Below are 15,655 nucleotides of genomic sequence, written 5' to 3'. Positions count from 1 at the left end.
ACACTAATGTACTGTATAAGATGGTAACAGTGAAGAAAAAAAATATTCAAAGGTAGAGCCAGAGACTCTTCATTAATTTACTTACTTTTAGCAGAAACTCATTATCAATAGAACAAACTTTATAATAGCTTCAGTAATCATTTAATCAAGGCATATTCATAAATAATTGTTCATTTTGTAACTGCAATAATTTAATTGAAAAAGTTCAAACATAACTCTCATGTTTTGGCTTCTAATTGAAGGTTTTTAATGATACTGTATACAACCTGACTGTTTAGCTACTCATTAACAATGCTGAACTCAGAATTGCTACTGTGCCATCCTGTACCACTGCCTGTTTTAATTGCACTGTGCACTGTTTTTCAGTCAAGTAAACAATTGTTCTTTCAAGAGACAAAAATGCATGCCCACTATCAAGGAGATGTGCATTTTGCTGTATCATTAAAGAAAAATGTGTAGTCTATGATATCAAAAGACTAGCAGTATGCAAATACCAACACTTCATTTTAGAAAAATGTACAAATGATTGGAAAAAAATATCCTTTTAAACAGCAATACATTAATAGAGAATCATCCCATACACACCTAGGTCATGACACATTTCAGAAAATTCTACACAAACCCTCTACTCAAGAATGAATAAAAGACTCCTCCTACCAGCTAGGGCAAACCAAAACAACACAAGATGTTTTGAATGAAGATTCTCCACAAAGCCCAGAAAATCAGCAGGTGAGTCCTTCTGCAAGAATAAATGTCAAATAAAAATGAAGGTTTTAAGCCAGCACCTTTTTTTGGTGTTTTCTACAGATGGTCCGTGAGAAACTTTCTATTTCACCTCTCTTCAGTGAGAGCATCCTCTACTACTACAGAAATTAATGTGATGTTAAAAATAAGCACGGTGAATCTATGCAGTATGATCAGCTGAGGAAAGGGACTGAGATAGTGTCGGGTTTCTCACACAGAGTTATAAAACACAAATGAAACACAAGAAATATGTTATACATCTACTTTAATAGATTTAATTCACTTGTATATCACTTGTATATCCCTTTTTTTTTACTTTATGCACATCCACTTGAGCTTATTTTAGTAAGACATTTGAACTCCGTCTAGAACTGCTGCACGTTTTTGAGTCTTACCACTATGCTTGTAATTTTAACTGTGCTTTTCCATTTCCATGTGATTTCTAACATCAAAATGCCATCTCCTCTAATAATCTCTACACTCTTAAGAGACACCCTGCACTTCACGACGTAGGTGTTGGAAAGCAAATTACTACAGATCTGATCCCAAGTCTACCTCACAGTAGAATCTCATCAAGTTTCATGAGCGTTTCGGTACAAACTGCAACATATGTAATGGTATAGTAATTTTTTTCTCTGTATTTTATCCTTAGGGATTATGTTCCCTGTATTTAAATTTTGACATTACAGAGGTCTGGTCGTGTTTAGGCCAGTATGAGCTAATGTCTGCATACGATTTTTACCCATTATACCCTGTCTGGCACCCATCCACGTAAATCTTCCGAAACGCTCTTGCGCCATGCGGAAGCAGTGGGAGCTGGGCACACAAACGAGCACGGCGGCTCCCACCGCCCCGGCCGCCGCTGATGCTGGCGAGTCGTGCTGCGGTTCTTCAGCGGTGGCCGCGGCCTCCCGGAACTCTCCCACGGCCGTTCCCTGGGGAAGGCCGCTCAATAAAAACAAGTCCTAGCTAAACCCGAGCATGAAGCACATAGCAGACGGTGTCAGGCCTACCTCTCCCCTCCACAGCCCTCAGTAAGCCGGCCTGCCCGATTATAACAGGCGGCAAGGCGGACAGCGTGCACTGAAGCACGACACACTATAGAGCACGACCCTCCCTCCCCCCACTTCGCTGCCTGCTGAGGAAAGGAGAAACGAGGCGAGAGGAGGACGCTGCTCCTTCGGACCGCCACCTCGCCCTCCCTGTGCTGAAAGGCCGCAATAGGGCGCACTCATTCACCCTCGCCCGCAGCTCCAGCAGCTGACGACACGGCGAAAAGACGCCCAGAACCCTGCAAGCGAGCACACGGGAGACTGCCGGGGCGGGGCGCAGCACCACCCACCACTGCTCACCACAGCCCGCGCAGCCGCGCCCGCTCTGCGCACGCGGGCGCACCGCCCTCTCGTCCTCTTCCCCGCGGCGCCTGCGCGCTTCGCCTGCCGGCCGGGGCAATGTGCTAGGTGCTTCTGCCAGCGTGGGTCGCGGTGCTTCCTGCGCCCCGATTGTTGGGCGCTCGCTCTTCTCCTCAGCGCGGGCCCCTTTCTCCTTCCGCAGGGCCCTGCAGGCGGTTTCAAATTTACCGCAGTCTCTCATTCGGGTTCTCGATGTGGCTGTAAGCGCCCGGCGCTGAAGGGGAGGAGGCAAGAGTGCGGGGCGGGGAAGAGCAGGACGGCCTGGAGCGGAGCGGCTTGTCTGTGCCCGCAGCTCCGATTTCCCCAGCCCCTCATGGGGAACGGGTGGGAGGGAACGGTGGAGAGGGTTAAGTGAGGTAGCAGTTCCTTTGCCGCGGCCCGTGGCAGGTGCGTGTCTGGCGTGCACTGTGGTCGCCCTGGGGCGGCTTTTGCCACTGTTCCCCTATCTCTGGGCGTAGAGAGTGAGGGAAGGAAGGAACCTGAAGTGATTCTGGGACCTACGAGCCCCTCATACCCCTGGAAGCGGTGGAGGGAAGAGCGAAACAATTCCGCCCTCCCTACTGAGGCATCCCGGTCCTGCGGCAGGCTGGCCCGCAGGTAAGGCTCCCTGGGGCCCAGGCAGGGAAAGGGCATGGGCCGGGGGGAGGAAGGATGTCAGACACAAAACCCGGGCGACGAAGCGGCGGGGGGGAACTAGGTTCTTCAGGTTTGGAGGAGCTGCTGAGCCGGAACTCCGTGGTCAGGTCGGTGAACAGAAAGGGAAGCTTGGGGCGACGGTGTGTGGCCCCTTCCGTGTGGCCGCGGTCAGACCTGGTGCGGGCGGGCCAGGGGAAGCCGGGCCCGGCCTGGCCCGTGTCCTTCCGGCGGGCTGCTGCCGCTCGCCGGGCGCGATCCTTCGCCCTGACCCGCGGGAAGCTGCCGTGCGCCCCTCGGGGGCTGAGTGGAAACGGCAGAATTAGGGGAAAAAAGATGTGCTGAAATTACCGCTGTGTGTATTTTGGTGCCTTTCTCTCTCGCACTTCCTCGAAGCACGTTACCACGGCTTCGCTGTTCCCGGAGCAGTAGGGCGTGCCCCCTCTGCAGCGAGCTGTGTTGGGAGTCAGTCAGGCTTGCTGACTTTTGACTTTGACGTCTTTTGGGGGTTTTTATTTGTTTTGGAGCACGCTGTTTTATTCTTAGTATACCCTGTTGCTATAATTGTAAAGAGGTTGTCGGGGATGATAAGAGAGATGAGCGCATTCATGAGTTTGGAAGGAGCCCGAAAACAGCTCCGCACTGTGATCTGCTCCATGTGTTTTAAGTGATTTCCAGTTTGAATCCTAGCACGTCTCGTTGAAGGGCAGTGTTACGTATTTCACTGATAATAAAAACATTTTGTAGACGAGGTAGTCCTATGTTGACTATATGATCTACTCGATGACTTGCTCATTTTAGAAAAACCTACAGACCTTTTTTGCTCGAAATGAGAAAGGTTATTTTTCTCCGTTTAATGTATCAGTTAGGATGATACATCTAGAGATGGGGGCGGGAGGTTTGTTACAAATCGTATTTATAAATCAATGCTTGTATGAGTTCTTTAAATTCTCATTGGGTCTTGATTGCGTTGTAATTAAATGTATTGCAGCCTAGAAACAGTTACCTTCTTAATATGCGTCTGGTTTCTTGGTTAATGTAATTGCTTAGTGATGATATAAGATAAAAGGTGCTTTAGTACTACAAAATAGTTTGATGTAGACGACATCCTTTTGCTATTGTTTCCTGTTACTTGGGTTTAGAGGTGTTTAGCTTACTGTGAAGTCATTCTTACCTCAACTGAATTCTTGGCTGTAACTGGGAATTTATGAATAGAAGATGGTTGTGTGAAATGTGTCAGATGTAGTTTGTTGACCTAAACACCAGTATTTCTTGTGAACTGACTAAAAAGCTTTTTTTTAAGTCTCATTCTCTCAGAAGATGGCATAGTACTTTAATACATGTGAACTTTGAGAAAGTGCTGTTTAGACTCTGTATAGTGAGGATTTGTAGAGCGTATTAAGGTCTAGACTTTCACATAGTGCACAAGTTGGCATGTGCATATACCAAAAAACCTAGATTGGTATCATATATAATTGAATGGCTCTGGTCTATCACAGAGCATCTGGTCATCAGCAGAGGATTAGAAATAAGTAATAGATTTGATACTATGTTGTTGCTTGTAATATCCTAATGTGACGATATGTGGTGATAGTAGTGAATTAGTGCAGTCCAGTAGCATTACAAAAAATTATTAGAACTGCTTTCTGAGAAAGTAATTCAGTTTTATTATCTTAGTATCTAGAAACTAGGTAATGTGTAAGTGTAGTTAATAGGCAGTTTGTGTTTATGTATTACATGCTGTTCAAAATATTTTATGTAAGTAACACTTTCTACTTGTAAAGATGATGATAAGTTCACATTTCCTTGAGGTAAGCTAGCAGAGTTAGATCTGCTTTAAAGGAAGAGGTGAAGGGGTATTTACCAAAGAAAGGGCAATAAGCGTTTCTAAGCCTAGCTAGTGTGCTGCCACAGCAGCGAACTAGTCGGCAGGAATGATGTCAGCTTCCAACTGTTTCGTCCAACTGCTATTTCTTCCAAGGGGTACCCAGGACAATTTCTTTCCCTTGCTGCAGTAGCTCTTCGTGGTTGTACTGTAACTGTAGCACGAGTAGGAAAGAGTGTAGGAGTGTATTAAATTGGTGAGGGAAAAATATTTTAAATAGTTGCAGTAGCTTGTTACAGAATGTGGGTTGTTACCATGGGGCTTTCAATTTCATAAAAAAAATTGGAGCCTCAATATAGTAGCAGTGTTCTGTTTTTTAATGAGCAATGAATCATTCTTTTGCAAAATGACAGAAAGGATACTCTTTTTGAAAAAGATGACAGTATAAAAATGATGGTTGTTTCATTTTAGAATAAATGCTATGGAAGCTCCTTGTGATTTTTTTTTTTATTATGCATTTTCATAATTTTTATAGTGTTTATTTTAGTACTGTTGTACCCTAATGTTTTAAAGTTCCATTTGAATTCTTAGTTTATTCCTGGATCTTCTGCATTTATGGTAGTATTGATTCTGCAAAAGCCAGTCTGTGTTACACTGCTTCTCTGATACCTATATATTCTTTACACTGTGCCCTGGGAGATCATCTCTCACAATCGTAAGTCACCATTGTAAGAGCTTTGCAGATGCTTCATGTCACTGATGATAATATCATGTACATAATGTACTTTGTGCATTAAGGGTATGTCCAGTTGCAGCTGTTGGCAACTGACCAGCAGAGAACTCATATTTCATAAAAGAAGTCGCCACCACTTGAAATTACATCACTTGAAGATGTTGGTTTTGAATTTTTGTAATTTTCAGAGACTGATGAAGGTCACCAAAGATAGCTTGGTAGGTCTGGAGGTGTCTTGTTGTTCTACAGGGCTGTAGGATGCCTTAGTACCTATACTGTCTTGCACTGTGTTAAGTTTGCCAGCACTAGCCACAGTTACACTTCATGGATTCATCAGGCTCTTGCAGACTCTTGTAAACTGCATAATGGCTTTTTGATTGTCTTAACGGGGGACTTTCTGTTGGTCTCTAACTTCATAGCACCAACAAAATGAGGGCTTTAAACTCCCTCTAAGGTACTGTAATTCTTTTGCTAAACACCATGAACTCATAAATTGTATTTCTCAGATTTCAAAATGGCAAGTAAACTGCAAATGTACTGCATTAAGGGGGTGGATTGGGCAGTTGAGTAAAGACTAATTTTTTTTTCTGAAAAAGCTGACATGAGCTTGTCTGCTCAGGGCAGAAACTTTGTACTAACAGTTTTTTAAATGGGCCATGATTAGAGATGAGCAGCTTCTTAAAACAGAAACACTATTCATCAGCTGGAATAACCTAGCCTCCAATATAGTGGTAAGCACTGTAATCTTTTTGCAGATTGTAATTATATGCTTTTCTCAGTCTTTGCATTTTCCTTTTAATGTTGGGCTTTTTCACTTTTTTCATAGTAGCAGCTCAGTTTTGGCAATAGTTCTTGTTTCAGTTGATATTCTGAACAAGGTTATTTTGAATGTAAATTCTAAATGAGTCCTCAAAACTATTGCATTAAAACTCAGTCAGTACATTAAAACCTATTTCCCTCTTTTCCTACATTCCCCTGTGATCATGCAGCCCTTTTTGTTGCACAGGTGTTTTTGGACCTATGAGGAAACACATTAATTGCAAAGAGAGTACCCTTGTATAGGGTCTTCTGAGGAAGTGTCTTGTGTCTGTCTTGCATAATTTTAAATTTTTCCATGTCTGTTTGTTTTGTCTCCTTTGAAGTTTGCTTGAACAAAGCACTGAAGATCAAACAAGACTGTGCTTTCCAATATGCTCCTTCTCAAATATGAATGCAGCTTTTGCAGTACTAATACTTTTGCATTCAGATTCTGGTTCTGACAGACATAAGTTCTAGAGCGGTGCTGTTCTTCTCTGTTGTTGAATCTATTATACAGAGAGGGTGTCTACACAGGTGAATTTTAATTATCTTGTAGTCTTGCTTGAAAGAGAAAAGGGGAGTTTTTGTCTGTTATTTATGGCCTGTTCACACTAAGGTATCTGGATCCTATGTCTGTAGTTCCAAGTATGGTGGCATACACCCAGGCATTTAGAACAGGTGGTGCCGTTGAAGGTGGTGAGTGATAGGTCCTTAACTTGTAGTGTAGCTTTTTTTTGTTTTTTTCTCTTAATGTGAGACAAATCAGACTTTTTTCTAGGAAGCAAAAAGGAGCAAGGAGAACCTTTAGTCAGAAGGTAACATGAAGTAGACAGCAAGGACCTGTGGAAGAGATAAACTGTATATATACAGTTTGAAGACAAATGAGAGGGCATTTGAGGGATTTCATCACAAGTCTTATGGTTTGTTTGGGGACTTCAGACACTTCAGTGTTTTGGAATGAAATATAACAGGATGTCACTTCATCAGTTGTGTAATATAATGTGTAACCATGCCTATAGAATTAGACATGTAATAGATGTGACTCAGGATTTTTGAACTGTAAATATAGCAGGTATTATAATGTTCTTTTCTCTTTGTATTAACCATTCTAAACAATAAAAACAATAGCAAACTGTTCTTTGTCTGGTCGTGTTTTAGTGTTCTCTTTAGTTATTTTTTGTGAACATTGTAGTGTTACAGCATGTATTAAGTTCTTTATCCTATGCAGCAAAATAATTTCTTGTGTAATCAGAAAGTTATTGAAGTGAAACATCTCTGAAGTATTTCTGCATGCATGTGAAGTGTTGGTATCTTATATTTTCCTGAAAAGTAACATCATGATATTTCTAATATTAGACTAATTAGCATATTAGCAAAATGTAGGTTTCTGTAGTACTGAACTTTGTAACAAGAAATTAAATACTCTGACATACATCAGCCTGATTAAAAGTTACATGAAATGGAAGAAATTGTGACAAGAGCCTAGAAGAAATATTAAAACATCTTATTAAAGAAAGCTTATATTGAGGTTTAGTTTCAAAGTTGAGAGCAATAACTATAGAGTCATGTATTTTCTTTTGGAAGGACTCTTTGTAGGTCATCCTTTGCCCAAAGTATGGTCAATTAGAAAGGGTTTTTCAGAGCCTTGTTAAGTTTTTACCATCTTCAGGGATGGACATTTCATAACTTGTTCTAGGCTGGTGTTTAACTGTTCTGTTCTTCAACTCCAGGGTCTCCTATTTGCACATGTTTTCTGCTGGAGATGTGGACACCCTAGATTTGCGTGTACCTGTGCTGTTCTCTAATGTGTGCTGTGCTATGTCCTAATGCATGTGCCAGTGAGAGTGTTCCTAACAAGCTCACGTTCACGCACTTTAGGTGTGTACTGACCCTCCTTGTACTGACCACCTGCTAGCTGGGGTGCAGGATCTTGCATCCGCTAGGGGGGATGCTGTATTGTTCGGCCTGGACAGATATTATGATGCAGTCAGTGGAGTGACTTCTGACACCATCAAAACAGGTTTTGACTGATGCTCTTACCTCTCCAAGGTCTCTGCTACTCGTATAGACTTTCAATTTGATTTAGTTTTTATTTTCAAGAGCACTCCTTTACTTCAAATACTTTGGTCTAATTTCCTAGTTTCTGATTAATGTCACTGATGATCCTCTTACTCTTTAACAGTAACAGTTTTGGGCCTATACCCTGTCAGACAATTTTGCTTATTTGATTCACACACACAAAAGATTCAGATCTTCACATTTGTTATTATCCAGACCATTCTGCCAAGGGTGGGGCTTGGCAAGTACCCGCCATTGTCACCCGTGTCACTAAACAGTGGCCCTCCAATTTCCTTAAGTCTTTCTTGTGTTCCCCATGTCCTTGGAATAGCCTTTCTCTTTGTCCTTATCCGCATTTGTTAGTTTTTGGCTTCAGCTGAGCTTTTACTTTCTTAATTCCTCCTTGTGGGCAAAGGCAGCATCTCTGTATACCTTCTGGGTAATCTGTCCTGCTCCGTGTTGTGTTTGTGCTCAGCCAGGAGTTCTGTGCTCCTCCTAGGTGAGAAGCATGGCAGATGGCTGGTAGAGATATTACTCTTGCCTTCCTCACAGTGACTGAGATGAAGTCATTTCCTCATTTAAAGCATCAGCATCTAATTTTTATGAATTTACTACTCCATAAATTAGTACTTCCTGTTAAACTGAAAATAGCTGTACTAAAATTAGCTATATAACCCATTGCATTCCCCAAATCAGTCTGCCAGCTAAGAGCATTTCCATGAGTTAACAAACCAAAGCTTCTTGGCTATTAGAAATGGTATTTTGTTTAAAGGATGTCAACAAATGCAGTTCAAGTCTATGGTATGTGTAGTTATTCTGCAGTTTTTACTTATGTGATAAATACTTTAAGAAATAGGGCCTTTAATGTGCCAATTAAAATAATTTTATGCTTAGTGATTTCTAGTAGATAGACTGGATTTCTGTTCTTATATGAACCCATCTACTGTAATAAACATTTCATGATTTTTCTTGTGGCTAATGTGTAATGTTAAAGCCTTCTGTAGTAGGGGGAGTATTACTTTGTGTTGATATAACTTCTAGTTGGGCTGTATCTGCTTTTAATATTTGAAGTCAGCCAACAAGAGTTACTGAAAAAGTATGCAGATTTTTTGAGACCTTCTGAACGTGGACAACAACCTGTAGCTCTGAACTTAAACCTTTGCCACAGAGATCTCCAAATTGTTTCTGCGTATACTTATCTAAATTTGCCTGAGTACAAGACATAAGTTTACTTGCTTTTTTAAAGACTAAAAGTACACTCTTATTAAATGGATTAGCAGTGACAATACTGAGCACAGGTAGTAAAATACCTGTAAAATTTGAAGCAGGGTAAAAATCTTCTTGCCTGTAAGGAAAAGAGAGGACTTAATGGTATAAAGTTATTAAGGGAAGGGGGGTAAAAAAGTGTAGAAGGCAAAATATAAGAAAAAAGTGCTGTGATGCTACTTGGTGTCTTTGAGTGCCAGAAAATACCCTGATATATTTTGGCTTTGTGATTGCTGCCTGAAAGTAATAAAGTAAAAACTCTGCTTGTACAAAAATACCCCTGCCACTTTGGGATTTTTCCTCCTTCCCCTTTGAATAACGTATAGTCAATTACTGAATCTTTGCTGGTTGGATCCAGTAAGTACAGTAGTTCTTGTACCAATTCAGTTTCAAAAGGATAGCCAACACTAGTTACCTTTTAGATATCTTCTTCCTGCAAATAGAAACTTCTATTCTAACTGAGGTATTTTCTCAAACCCTGTATAGGATACGTACCTTGTCAAATAGCAGGAATATCACCAAATTTTAGTCTGACATTTGGGAGGATCTGGATGTCTGGAAGTAGGAATTCTGTAGGATATTTGAAAAAACACTAAAGTAGTTGTGGTTTCTGGGGAGGGAGTGGTTTGTGTCACATTTTTCCTATTGTGGCTGTACGGGGTGTGTTTTATTTTGTTGGTCATTTTTATATGCTTGCAATTCATAAGAGGTTTCTGGAGGAAAAGTAAAGAGAGTATTTTATGTATTCTGGGTATATGATGATAATACGTTTCTCCCTTCATTTCCCAAACTGTGAATCTTGTTAGGCAAAAGAATGGGGGGTTTTGTGTAAAGGTGTCTTTATTTCTACTATAGTAAAGCTTCCACTTCAGAAGACAGCAGATTAGAAAACTTATGACATTTTTGAGTGTGGATTGGTTGATTGTTTTTAAGTCCAGATCTGAAAGAAAACTGAGCTTTGTTCTGTCTGTGTTTTCAAATACAGATCCAGAGAATAAAAATGGGAACTCCTGGATCAGGACGGAAGAGAACTCCAGTGAAAGACAGGTTTTCTGCAGAAGATGAAGCTCTGAGCAACATCGCCAGAGAGGTTTGCTAATTTTAAAGTGTACTAAATTCAGAAATATAGATGAAAGCAATCTCATTATCCAGAAAGAGTTAATTTTACGGTGTGCATTAAAAAGTGTAATTAGCCAAAAATATGGTGATTAATGTAAGCTAAGAGTATTATTGATAAAAAAAATCACATTTACTGAAATGTTGACATAGTAAGATATTAGTTGTATGATTATTGTAACTTCACAGAATTACATTTAAGCCTAGCAGCTATTTCTACAGATACTTAAAGATACACTTAAAAATAAAGGAAAAATCCAGATGCCATCTCAAGTGTAAAACTAAAAAAAAATACACATTTATCCTATTACAGTGTGTAGTATTCTTAAGATAGATGGTAAGTGGAGTGTATTAGTGTTTAATGTTGTCTTGGTTTGAAAGACAGGTGTCTGCCAAGAGAGGTTGAACCTTCCCCTAGAGCAGAGGATGTGATTTTTCTTCCCCTCCTCCCCCCAAATTATTTAATTTCGTAAATCAGGGGCTTTCAGGCAAAGGTATGGGAAAAAGGAGTATCAGTTCTTTACTAGTATCTATAAACAAACAATAACAATAATAGCAAACCACAACTAGAACCAGAAAACCAAACAGCAGATAACGTGAGCTGCTGAGCCTTCTCCCGTGTGGTGCAATCACGGTTGCAAGCAGCAGGGGCGCTGTTGAGCTCCCGGCCGGGCAGGGCAGGTGCGATGACTCCCGAGCGGCTGCAGGTGGCGCTGTGGCGCAGGGTCAGGTCACCGTCCGGCAACTGCAATGGCGGACGGGCTGAGAAAAACACGCAGGGCAGCAGGAAACAGCTCGGGGCAGCGAGAGAACAGGGCAGCAGGAGCGGGCGCTCTCTCTCTCTCTCCGGCCAGCGAGAATTTCTACAGTCACAGCAGACGCCGTGGTCTCGTGCGGCAGAGGGCAGGGGCAGGCAGCAGAGGCAGCCGGACTCTCCCGGCAGCAGCCACGAGGGAACGCAGCCCGGGGGGGGAAAACGTGCCCTTCCCCGTGAGGAGAAAAGTTGAATCAAAGCTCACCCAGCCAGGAGGGAAGAGAAACAGGGCACAGTTGGATTTCCTCTGGTAGCAGCTGGAAAGCAAAGAGCCAGCAGCCTCTACCGTCAGCGTCCGAACCACGAACCACGAGAGTGAGTTCCCAGAACCGGCTCTCCCTTACCTTGCCCTGCCCAAACCTAGCCTTTGTCTTTTACAAAAGGCTTGATCGCTCCGAACATCGGGCCATTTGTTGCTTAGTAACAGGAATGGGAAGAAATTCTCAACCCCCGACAAATGTGTAGTAGTCATTATTAAAATATATTTGTAATAGATTCTATTTCAAATGTGAGAAGTCACATTTATTTCCAAATAAGCCTAATATGTACACTATACCAAGAATTTCACCACCTTAAAAAAAAGAGGGCTTGAGATAACCAGCAAAAGAGTGCAATTGCCAAGAAGTTGATACAAAGGGGAATTTCGTCCCCCCAGATATAGGAAAAAGGCAATTGGAATTTAGAGTCTTAGAGATGTCTGTTTGAGCCAGAGTTTTTCGGTGGAAATGCTGTGACTAGGGACCAAAAACCTTAGTGCTGTTTGTATACACATGGATCCAGGCCCTTTGGACTAAATGATCTACAAAACTCCTCACTCTAGTTGACGTAAATGAGTGCAAAATGCAGATTCTAGCTGGCTTTGTAATGTAAATAGTTGTCTGTATATGTGTATGTAAGACAAAAAAGGTAGGTGATAGGTCTCTGAAAAGAAAGCTTCTTTAGGCATTTTCAAAAGTATCCATCATAGACTGTAGGCAAAAGATGTGCTTTGTCAGTGAAAAAAAAAGTTTAGGTGGTAACTTTTCAGAAAATCATGTTCACACCAATTCTAATGGAAGGTCTCACTGTATCTGCTAAGTTCTGTGTGGGACTCTGGATCATGTATGATCTCACTCATCAAGTTCAATCTCATTTTTTTGGGAAAACAGTAAATGAAAAAGAATATGGCCTGAAATTTCTTTGAGTATTTGCATGCTTCCAGTACAGAGCATCAACTTGTTGTTTAACCTATAAAAAGACATCTCAATAGCAGGATATAATAAATATTATCTTACTTAAAATTACTGTTGGGCTTTGCTCTTTTACATCACATCTTTTTAGAAGACATTACTTATTAGAATTTAATTGAGTCCTGAAATCCACGTGTCTTCTGTGGAAAATCTTCGTAAAGGTGTTCTAGGTATTAAGAGATGGTAAACAGAATATGCAGAAACCAAACGCTGCACTCAGGATGATCTGCATAGTGAAACTGTATAAAGGTGCTCTGGGATGTAGAGCAGTCGCAAAATGCCGCTAGGAATTACCAGAATTCATAATACAAAACACTCTAGTAAAGTGACTCTAATGTAGCGTATGACACTTCAGGGTGGTTTTTCTCTAAAAGTTCAGATTTCAGAAAGTGCTATTCTTATTTTTCGTTACCACTTTTAATTTGACAAAATTATGATTTCTTTGTTCTATGGCATGTGTCAAAAAAAATATATTTTCCTTTTGGTACCAGTAAACCTTGCTTTCTAGGAAATTTGATTTAAAGAATTTTTTGGCACTGATCCAATTAGTTCATTTTCATAGAATAATTTTCTGCACCGATTGAATCTGATGTCATTTTATATGAAAATATTTAATGGAAGACAAGGGCACTATTGTAGGGTCTGAGGTGCTTGGTCAGACTGATTTTTTTCTTTTTTTTCCATCTTTCCTCTGAATCAGAAAACTTTTCTTCTGTTGGCTGTCTACATAACTTAACCTCTCTTATGTAGAGAGCTCTTTCACATCTTTTCCTTGGTGTAGGAGTTTGCATTGAGACAAGCTTTTTTGCAGTGTCTCTGTGTTAGACACAAATGTGCTAAAACCTCAACACTGGAGTGCATTTCTGCCTTATTCCAAGACTTTTGAGTTACTAAACTTCTTTCTTTGGGACCTCCTTTTTATACTATAGTATATTACTCTTCCTGGCATTGAATTCCCCTGCTCACTGGAACTGAGGAAGAGTAAAGGTGACGTACACATCCAGGGACAGGGATCTATCATCCTTTCTAGGAAGAAATGCACTCTCCCTATTACACACTGTCTGAAGTAAGATTACTCACAGTTGATCAGTTTAACAGTCTTACCTTGGTACAACGCTTTATCATGTTTGTTTCTAAAGCTGTGGCAGCAGGTGCTGATAGCTTGTTCATTATTCTGCAAGGAAATAAAGGAGCTCCAGGTACAAAAGCACCCAACTACATTAAAAAGGAGTAGTGGCAAGTATATTCTAATTATAGCAAGATTAATTTGAAATCAGGTTTTCTCCTAAAAGAAAGAAAAAGCCTATCTCTTGAAAATATAAAGTTCCTTTATCTGACCTTTTGGTCCTTGCTCTAGTTGTTGTAATGGATTCTGAAACTGTTAGCTTTCTCAGATTGATAAAGAATAAGTCACCTGGCGTAGAAGGCAGTTTCTTACATCTTGTGGAAAGTTCTAGCTTCCCAAAGTACAGATGAAGAGTGTCTAGTGTAACTTCAGGCTCCTGGCAACATTATATTTTCATTTGTTAAGCAAAAAGGATTTCCCATGTAACGAGATAAATGAAAATTGAGCTTCATATTCTTAAGGTTATGTTTACAGTCTACATTGAATACAGCTGATACAATCTCAAAATCTCTTTTCCCTGTGGGTTTGTTGTGGGGATTCTCTGCTTGTTAAGTTCTTTTGTGGACAGAATATCTTTGACCGAGTTGTGCATAACTGCTTCATTTGTCTTTGTAATTTACAGAAAAATTGTGTTAATCTTAAATATTTTGCAGTAACCTGTCATCACCAGGCATCTCTTTTGATTACATCAGTGCTCTTTCTCCAAAACCAGTCTGAATATGCAAGAACAGAGGTTTCAGTCACTTCTATGTTCTTGCGTTGGCTGTGGTTCATGCTCAAATACAATGAATATCATGGCAGAGAGTGAGAAGAGTCTGAAGTGTCGTCTTACCATCCTCAAACTGCTAAGCAGCAGTTTGAAGACACAATTGGGATTTACCAGTTATAACCTTTATTTGTGTGTTTCCATCAGCAACTCTTCCATTCTTCAGGGCTGTGTAACTAGATGACAGAGAGCTAGAGCTTGTGGACAATGCCTGCAACAGTGTTCACTGGATTTCTGCCTTGTAGAATCTTGTCTCTGTGTTTTGGTTTGGTGGTGGGTTTTTTTGTTTGGTTTTTTTTTCAGGAACTGTTCTTGTAACTATTTTCACTATATAGCAGTAGCATGGAAAACTTCTAAGATGTGTTTTCTCATGGGAGAGAGTAAAGATTCATTTTTATTTAAAATTTAATCTGTAGTTGCTCAAACTTTGAATAGAGTACAGCTGTTCCTACTTTGGTGAAGATGTAATGTTACTGACTGCCATGGTAGACAAAGCTAAGAGTTGAATACTTTTAAATGTTTGAAGGCTATGTCATGAATTTAAAAACAGTTAATAACATAGTCTTTTTCATATTAATCTATTTAAAGATTAGTACATGTTTTTCTCTTCATATAGGTTCAGCTTCTGTTAAGAAAGCAAGCCAAGACCCAATGTATGTTGCCTTTGTAGATGCTAGGTGATTTTTAAAATAGTTTTAGTAAGAGATCAGCAAATTTTTTCAGTTGGCTATTTCTACTTTAGTATTAATTCAAAGTCTTGTTTGGTTTTGTTTTTAATAGTGGTTAAGGATATTTTATAGGATATAAGATATTCTAGAAATTTTCTAATATGTATATGAATCTGTACAATAAATGGAAAAAGAATGAGACATCAGAAATAAAGAATCTTAAACCCCTAAGTCATATTGAAACTTAAGAATTTGTTGTTTATAGTCTTTGGTTTGTAAGCAACTGGAGTAGAGACATCAGAAGTAAATGGAAAAGAGATTTATGAGGAGCCATAATAAATATTTTGGTACATAAGTGATGGTGTTGCCTTAATTTCGTGCAACAATATGGAGATAAGGGCAAAAAGCGTGGAAATGAGAATATGGAAGAAATGAGCAGCAAAAGGAATCGTGGAATGGTTTGGATT

The 15,655-nt window shown here is 40.3% G+C and overlaps 1 protein-coding gene across 12 annotated transcripts in view; it reads left to right on the top strand.

The window, feature by feature from the left end:
• Positions 1–2,207: 2,207 nt before the first annotated feature.
• Positions 2,208–15,655, top strand: part of LRRFIP2 (LRR binding FLII interacting protein 2) — a 57,459-nt gene continuing 44,011 nt past the window's right edge. For 10 of the 12 annotated variants that reach the window (XM_085051616.1, XM_085051612.1, XM_085051614.1 and 7 more), the window contains exons 1-2: positions 2,208–2,753; positions 10,455–10,559. In XM_085051616.1, the coding sequence (XP_084907742.1) occupies positions 10,470–10,559 (90 nt within the window). In that variant the 5' untranslated portion in view covers positions 2,208–2,753; positions 10,455–10,469. Of the gene's footprint in view, positions 2,754–7,875; positions 8,024–10,454; positions 10,560–15,655 lie in introns of all 12 variants that reach the window. The other 2 variants (XM_085051605.1, XM_085051606.1) reach the window with 2 other exon arrangements.

Source organism: Lichenostomus cassidix, chromosome 2 (genome assembly GCF_008360975.1).
Source record: "Lichenostomus cassidix isolate B80296 chromosome 2, HeHo_3.0, whole genome shotgun sequence".
NCBI lineage: Eukaryota > Metazoa > Chordata > Aves > Passeriformes > Meliphagidae > Lichenostomus > Lichenostomus cassidix.
The sequence above is the reverse complement of the archived record's forward strand: the minus strand, read 5'-3'. Positions and strand labels throughout refer to the sequence as shown.